This window comes from Megalops cyprinoides, chromosome 8 (assembly GCF_013368585.1).
Source record: "Megalops cyprinoides isolate fMegCyp1 chromosome 8, fMegCyp1.pri, whole genome shotgun sequence".
Taxonomy (NCBI): Eukaryota; Metazoa; Chordata; class Actinopteri; order Elopiformes; family Megalopidae; genus Megalops; species Megalops cyprinoides.
Window position 1 is genome coordinate 395,001 of NC_050590.1, and position 7,500 is coordinate 402,500.

At 57.3% G+C, this 7,500-nt stretch overlaps 1 protein-coding gene across 1 annotated transcript in view; it reads left to right on the forward strand.

Moving 5' to 3' along the window:
- The first annotated feature begins 1,882 nt into the window (after positions 1 to 1,882).
- Positions 1,883 to 7,500, forward strand: part of LOC118782206 (sphingomyelin phosphodiesterase 3-like) — an 8,527-nt gene continuing 2,909 nt past the window's right edge. Inside the window, exons 1-5 of the mRNA XM_036535508.1 lie at positions 1,883 to 3,180; positions 3,830 to 3,905; positions 4,969 to 5,190; positions 5,713 to 5,802; positions 7,495 to 7,500. The exon at positions 7,495 to 7,500 is cut by the window's right edge and continues 58 nt beyond it. Of these exons, the coding sequence (XP_036391401.1) occupies positions 2,047 to 3,180; positions 3,830 to 3,905; positions 4,969 to 5,190; positions 5,713 to 5,802; positions 7,495 to 7,500 (1,528 nt within the window). The 5' untranslated portion in view covers positions 1,883 to 2,046. The remainder of the gene's footprint in view (positions 3,181 to 3,829; positions 3,906 to 4,968; positions 5,191 to 5,712; positions 5,803 to 7,494) is intronic.

A 7,500-nucleotide genomic window follows, 5' to 3' on the forward strand; every position in this document is an offset into this window, starting at 1 on the left:
TGCCCTCTCTCTCTCTTTTCTTCTTCCTCTCTTGTTATCTGTCTCTTCCTCTCCCTTTCTCCCCGTTTCTCACTGTTTCTATCTTTCCCTCTCCCCTCCTCTCTCACTCTCTCTTTCGCTCCGTCTTGTTTCCTTTTCGTGCTGTTGTTAGCTGTTAGCCTCGCTTGACTGGGACGGATACGCTCCGGTTGATAGCCTAGCCTGGGTGTTGTTAGCTCTATTTTTAGCGTCTGTCACACACACACACACACACACACACACACACACACACACACACACTCTATACACACACACACACACACACACACTCACACTACACACACACACACACTCTATACACACACACACTCTATACACACACACACACACACACACTCACACTACACACACACACACACTCTATACACACATACACACACACACACACACACACACAGATGTTAGCGGTGAGGGATTTGTGTTAGACCAGCTGTCCTCTTTTGGCTAATCCCTTTGTTTTAGTACACCTTTTGTGTGTGTGTGTGTGTGTGTGTGTGTGTGTGTGAGAGAGAGAGAGAGAGAGAGAGAGTGTGTGTGTGTGTTACCATTTTACCTCTCTGTCTCTGGGAATGTTGTTGCAACGTTACACCAACGTTTTTTCACTCTCTCTGGGAATGCTTAGCTTCCCAGGCTGTCTGGGTTCAGATTAGCACAAAGCTAACTCATGGTAGTGTATGTTCTTGGCTTCCCTTAGCTTTCTAGGCTGCCTATCATCAGATTAGCGCAAAGCTAACTCATGGTAGTGTATGTACTCATCTTCCCTTAGCTTTCTAGGCTGCCTATCATCAGATTAGCACAAAGCTAACTCATGGTAGTGTATGTACTCGGCTTCCCTTAGCTTTCTAGGCTGTCTGGTTTCAGATTAGCGCAAAGCTAACTCATGGTAGTGTATGTACTCGGCTTCCCTTAGCTTTCTAGGCTGTCTAGTTTCAGATTAGCACAAAGCTAACTCATGGTAGCGTATGTACTTGGCTTCCCTTAGCTTTCTAGTCTGTCTAAGTTGAGGGTAGCGCTTAGCACAAGCTACCTTGTAGCCTAGCGATGCGTTATGGATGCTGTGATCTCGTGGCTGCGTGACGTATGTTAGCATATCCGCTTGCCTTAGCATCGTTTTCGAGGCTGTCTAGTTTCAGATTAGCCACAAAGCTAAGTCAACATAGCGCTCGAATGGTGCTGCGTTCAGGCTTGCCGGGCTTTGAGCGTTGTTAGCCTGTGCAGTTAGCTGTTAGACTCGTTTAACACGGACAGAGTCTCTTTCAACCTCTCCCTCTCTCTCTCTCCCTCTCTCTCTCTCTCTCTCTCTCCCTCCCTCTCTCTCTCTCTCCCTCCCTCCCTCTCTCTCTCTCGTTCTCTCTCTCTCTCCCTCTCTTTCTCACTCTCTCTCTCCTTCTCTCCCGCAGGTCTTTGAAGATCGCTTCCGCCCAGCGGACAATGACGCCCCCCCAACCAACGCTCCCTCCTTCCCAAATCACGCCCCGCCATGCACACCCCCTGTCCCAGCGCTAACCGTTAACCCCTAACCCCTAAGGCTAACTGCTAGCCCTAACCTTTAACCTCTAACCCTAAAACCCTCACGCTAACCCCCTAACCCCCAAGGCGAACTGCTCACCTTAAACCTAATCCTAATCCCTGACCCCTAACGCTAACTGCTATCCATAACCCCTAACCCTAACGCCTAAACATTAATGCTAACCCCTAAACCTTAACCCCTACCCCTAACGCTAACTGCTAACCGTAAGCGTGAACCTAGCCCCTAACCCCTAAGGCTGACCGCTAGCCCTAATCCCTAACCCCTAGCCCCTAACGCTAACCCCGAAACCCTTCCCCTAACCCCTAACGCTAACCGCTAACCCCCCCCCCCCCGAAAAACCATGTAGCCCCGCCCCGCCGTCCCCCGCGGAGGAGGGGCCAACTGGGGGCGAAACCCGAGCCCGCTGACCCCCCCCCACCCCCGACAACCCCCCAGGACAAAGCGGGGGGGCGGGGCGGCGGGGCGGGGCGTCGAAAATGACCCTCCCCACCGCGCCCTTCCCCTCCGCCACCCTCCGCCTCCTCCACGCCCTCTCCTGGGCCCTGATCTTCCCCTCCTATTGGCTCCTGGACCGGCTGGCCGCCGCCTTCCTGGCCACGTCCCGCGAGAGGCGCCGCCGGTCCGCGCCGGCCGCGCTAGCCGCCGCGCTAACCGCGCCGCTATACCTCCTGCTAGCGTTAGCCGCGCTCCCTCTGGCCGCCGTGGGCTTCGCGGTGTGGGCGCCGCTCCAGGGCGCCCGCCGGCCGCTCGTCCACGCCCACCGGCCGGGGGCGGCGCCCGGCGGGGAGTGGCGGCCGCAGGGGCGGAGCTACTGCTTCTGCACCGCCAACCTGTGCCTGCTCCCCGACGCGGCGGCGCGGCTCGGGAACCTGTCGGACGCGCGGGGGCGGGCCCGGGAGGCGGGGCGGAGGATCCGGGGCGGGGCGTCCCGCCCGCAGATCCGCATCTACGTCGACTCGCCGACGAACACGTCGATTAGCGCCGCGTCCTTCAGCAGCCTGGTGCAGCCGCCGGGGGCGCGGAGGGCGTCGTCGCCGACGCCGACGCCCTCGCCCTCGCCGCCGCCGGACGGGGAGGCGGAGCCCGGGGGCGGGGCCCCGGATGACGACGGCGCCGACGACCGCCTCCCGCCGTCCGGCGTCCGGATTAGCGTCAGCGCCCCGGACGACGACGCCGCCGCCGCCGACGACCCCGCCCCGGAGCCCGACGACCTCGCCGCCTCCCGCGAGTCGCTGTCCAACCACGCCGGGCGCCTCCGCCGCCCGCCCGCCCGCGGCCCCGCCCCCGCCCGCCGCCGCCACGCCGACGACCCCTTCGACCGCGAGGTCTCCGCCTTCTTCCCCGCCAACCTGGACTTCCTCTGCCTCCAGGAGGCCTTCGAGCCGCGCGCCGCCGCCGCGCTACGGCGCCAGATCCTCCGCTACTTCCCGCACGTCCTCGGCGACGTGGGCCGCGCCGGCTGGGCCGAAGGCTGCCGCGCCGGCTTCAAGCTCCTCAACAGCGGCCTGGTGCTAGCCAGCCGCTACCCGGTCCTGGAGGCGCAGTTCCGCTGCTACCCCAACGGGCGGGGCGAGGACGGGCTGGCCGCTAAGGGGGCGCTCTTCGTCAAGGTAAAGGGGAGGGCCGTGCTCGTCTCCCTCTCTCTCTCTTTCTCTCTCTCCTTCTGTCTCCTTTTCTCCCTCTTTCTCTTTCTTTCTCTTTACATTATTAGCGTTTAGCCCCTGCCCATTACTTTACATTGCATTGTTAGCCTTTAGCCGCTACTTATTACATTACATTACGTTATTAGCGTTTAGCCCCTGCCCATTACTTTACATTGCATTGTTAGCCTTTAGCCGCTACTTATTACATTACATTACGTTATTAGCCTTTAGCCCCTGCCCATTACTTTACATTACATTATTAGCGTTTAGCCCCTGCTCATTGCATTACATTACATTATTAGCCTTTAGCCCCTGCTCATTACATTACATTACATTATTAGCGTTTAGCCCCTGCTCATTACATTACATTATTAGCCTTTAGCCGCTACTCATTACATTACATTATTAGCGTTTAGCCCCTGCTCATTACATTACATTACATTATTAGCGTTTAGCCCCTGCTCATTACATTACATTATTAGCATTTAGCCGCTACTCATTACATTACATTATTAGCGTTTAGCCCCTGCTCATTACATTACATTATTAGCGTTTAGCCCCTGCTCATTATATTACCGCCGCTTATCTGCCTTTTTTTCTCTCTCTCTCTCTGTAGGTGCAGCTGGGAACCTCTCTCCAGGAGCAGAGGATTGTGGGATACCTGGCCTGCACGCACCTCCACGCCATTGAAGGTACTGATGTTACACACACACACTCTATACATACACACACACACACACACACTCTATACATACACACACACACACACACACTCTATACATACACACACACACACACACACTCTATACATACACACACACACACACACACACTCTATACATACACACACACACACACACACTCTATACACACACACACACACACTCTATACATACACACACACACACACACACACTCTATACATACACACACACACACACACACACACACACTCTATACATACACACACACACACACACACACTCTATACATACACACACACACACACACACTCTATACACACACACACACACACTCTATACATACACACACACACACACACACACTCTATACATACACACACACACACACACACACACACACTCTATACATACACACACACACACACACACACTCTATACATACACACACACACACACACACTCTATACACACACACACACACACTCTATACATACACACACACTCTATACATACACACACACTCTATACACACACACACACACTCTATACACACACACTCTATACATACACACACACACACACACACTCTATACATACACACACACTCTATACACACACACACACACACTCTATACACACACACTCTATACACACACACACACACTCTATACACACACACACTCACACACACACACACTCACACACACACACACACACTCTATACATACACACACACTCTATACACACACACACACACACTCTATACACACACACACACACTCTATACACACACACTCTATACACACACACACACACTCTATACACACACACACTCACACACACACACACACACACACACACACTCTATACACACACACACACACACACACAGATATTTGTTTTCGTTCCGTTCATGTGTCTCTCCCTCTCTCTCTCTGTCTCTCCCCCTCTCCCTATCCCTCTCTCTCTCTCTCTCTCTGTCTCTCCCTCTCCCCCTCTCTCTCTCTCCCCCTCTCCCCCCATCCCCCTCTCCCTCCCTCCCTCCCTGCAGGGGACTCCTCCGTGCGCTGTGAGCAGCTGGACCTGCTGCTGCGGTGGGGCGGGGAGTTCCGCAGGGCGACCTCACAACCCCCCGGCGCGGCGGCCAATCCGGCGGCTCCTCCAGCGGCCAATCCGGCGGCTCCCCCGGCGGCCAATCCGGCGGCTCGGGGCCCCGACCTGGTGGCCTTCGATGTCGTGCTCGGGGACCTCAACTTCGACAACTGCTCCCCGGGTAACAATCTCTCTCTCTCTCTATCTCTCTCTCTATCTCTCTATCTCTCTCTCTCTCTCTCTATCTCTCTCTCTCTCTCTCTCTCTCTCTCTCTATCTCTCTATCTCTCTCTCTCTCTCTCTATCTCTCTCTCTATCTCTCTATCTCTCTCTCTCTCTCTCTATCTCTCTCTCTATCTCTCTATCTCTCTATCTCTCTCTCTCTCTCCCTCTCTCTCTCTCTCTCTCTCTCTCTCTCTCTCTCTCTTTCCTTCTGTCTCTCTCTCTTTCCTTCTCTCTCCCTCTCTCTCTCTCTCTCTCTCTCTCTCTCTCTCTCTCTCTCTCCCTCTCTCTCTCTCTCTCTCTCTCTCTCTCTCTTTCTCTCCCTACTTCACTCCCTGTCTCTCTCCCTCTCTCTCTCTCTCTCTCTCTCTCTCTCTCTCTATCTCTCTCTCTCTCTCTCTCTCCCTCTCTCCCTCTAACATTAACCCTCTCTCTCTCTCCCTCCCTCCCTCCATCCCCCCATCCCTCCCTCCTTCATCAGAGGATAAGCTGGAGCAGCAGCACCTCCTCTTCACCCACTACAGGGACCCCTGCAGGCTGGGGCCCGGAGAGGACAAGGCCTGGGCCCTGGGTACGAGGGGGGCGGGGTCCGGGGAGAGGGGGGCGGGGTCCGGGGAGAGGGCGGGGTCCGGGGAGAGAGGGGAGGGGCCCGGAGAGGACAAGGCCTGGGCCCTGGGTACGAGGGGGGCGGGGTCCGGGGAGAGGGGGGCGGGGTCCGGGGAGAGGGCGGGGTCCGGGGAGAGAGGGGAGGGGCCCGGAGAGGACAAGGCCTGGGCCCTGGGTACGAGGGGGGGCGGGGTCCGGGGAGAGAGGGGCGGGGTCCGGGGAGAGGGCGGGGTCCGGGGAGAGAGGGGAGGGGCCCGGAGAGGACAAGGCCTGGGCCCTGGGTACGAGGGGGGGGCGGGGTCCGGGGAGAGAGGGGCGGGGTCCGGGGAGAGGGCGGGGTCCGGGGAGAGAGGGGAGGGGACCGGAGAGGACAAGGCCTGGGCCCTGGGTACGAGGGGGGGCGGGGTCCGGGGAGAGAGGGGCGGGGTCCGGGGAGAGGGCGGGGTCCGGGGAGAGAGGGGAGGGGACCGGAGAGGACAAGGCCTGGGCCCTGGGTACGAGGGGGGAGGGTCCGGGGAGAGAGGGGCGGGGTCCGGGGAGAGGGGGTGGGGTGGATAAAGTGGGTGGGGTTTGGGGGATAAAGTGGGTGGGGTGTAGGGGTGGAAAGTGGGTGGGGTTTGGGGATAATGTGGGTTGGTCTTGAGGAAGAAGTGGGTGGGGTTTGGGGGATAGTGTGGGTGTGGTGTAAGAGTAGAAAGTGGGTGGAGTTTGGGGATAAAGTGGGTGGAGTTGGGGGATAGTGTGGGTGGGGTTTGGGGATAGTGTGGGTGGAGTTGGGGGATAGTGTGGGTGGGGTTTTGGGGGATAGTGTGGGTGGGGTTTGGGGATAGTGTGGGTGGAGTTGGGGGATAGTGTGGGTGGGGTTTGGGGATAGTGTGGGTGGAGTTGGGGGATAGTGTGGGTGGAGTTGGGGGATAGTGTGGGTGGGGTTTTGGGGGATAGTGTGGGTGGGGTTTGGGGATAGTGTGGGTGGGGTTTGGGGATAGTGTGGGTGGGGTTTGGGGGATAGAGTGGGTGGGGTTTGGGGGATAGTGTGGGTGGGGTTTGGGGATAGTGTGGGTGGGGTTTGGGGGATAGTGTGGGTGGGGTTTGGGGATAGTGTGGGTGGGGTTTGGGGGATAGTGTGGGTGGGGTTTGGGGGATAGTGTGGGTGGGGTTTGGGGATAGTGTGGGTGGGGTTTGGGGATAGTGTGGGTGGGGTTTGGGGATAGTGTGGGTGGGGTGTAGGGGTAGAAAGTGGGTGGGGTTTGGGGAATAGTGTGGGTGGGGTTTGGGGGTAGAAAGTGGGTGGGGCTTGGGGGATAATGTGGGTGGGGTTTGGGGGAGAAGTGGGTGGGGTTTGGGGTAGAAAGTGGGTGGGGTTTGGGGGATAGTGTGGGTGGGGTGTAGGGGTAGAAAGTGGGTGGGGTTTGGGGGAGAAGTGGGTGGGGTTTGGGGAGGAAGTGGGTGGGGTTTGGGTACAATGTGGGCGGTGCTTTGATATAATGTAGGTGGGGCTTGAGTATGATGTGGGTGCTGCTCTGTGTGTGTGTGTGTGTGTGGAGTCCTCCTCTGATTGGCTGACCTCTGACCTTTTGGGGTGTGTTTGTGTGTGTGTGTGTGTGTGTGTGTGTGTGTGTGTGTGTGTGTGTGTGTGTGTGTGTGTGTGTGTGTGCAGGGACGC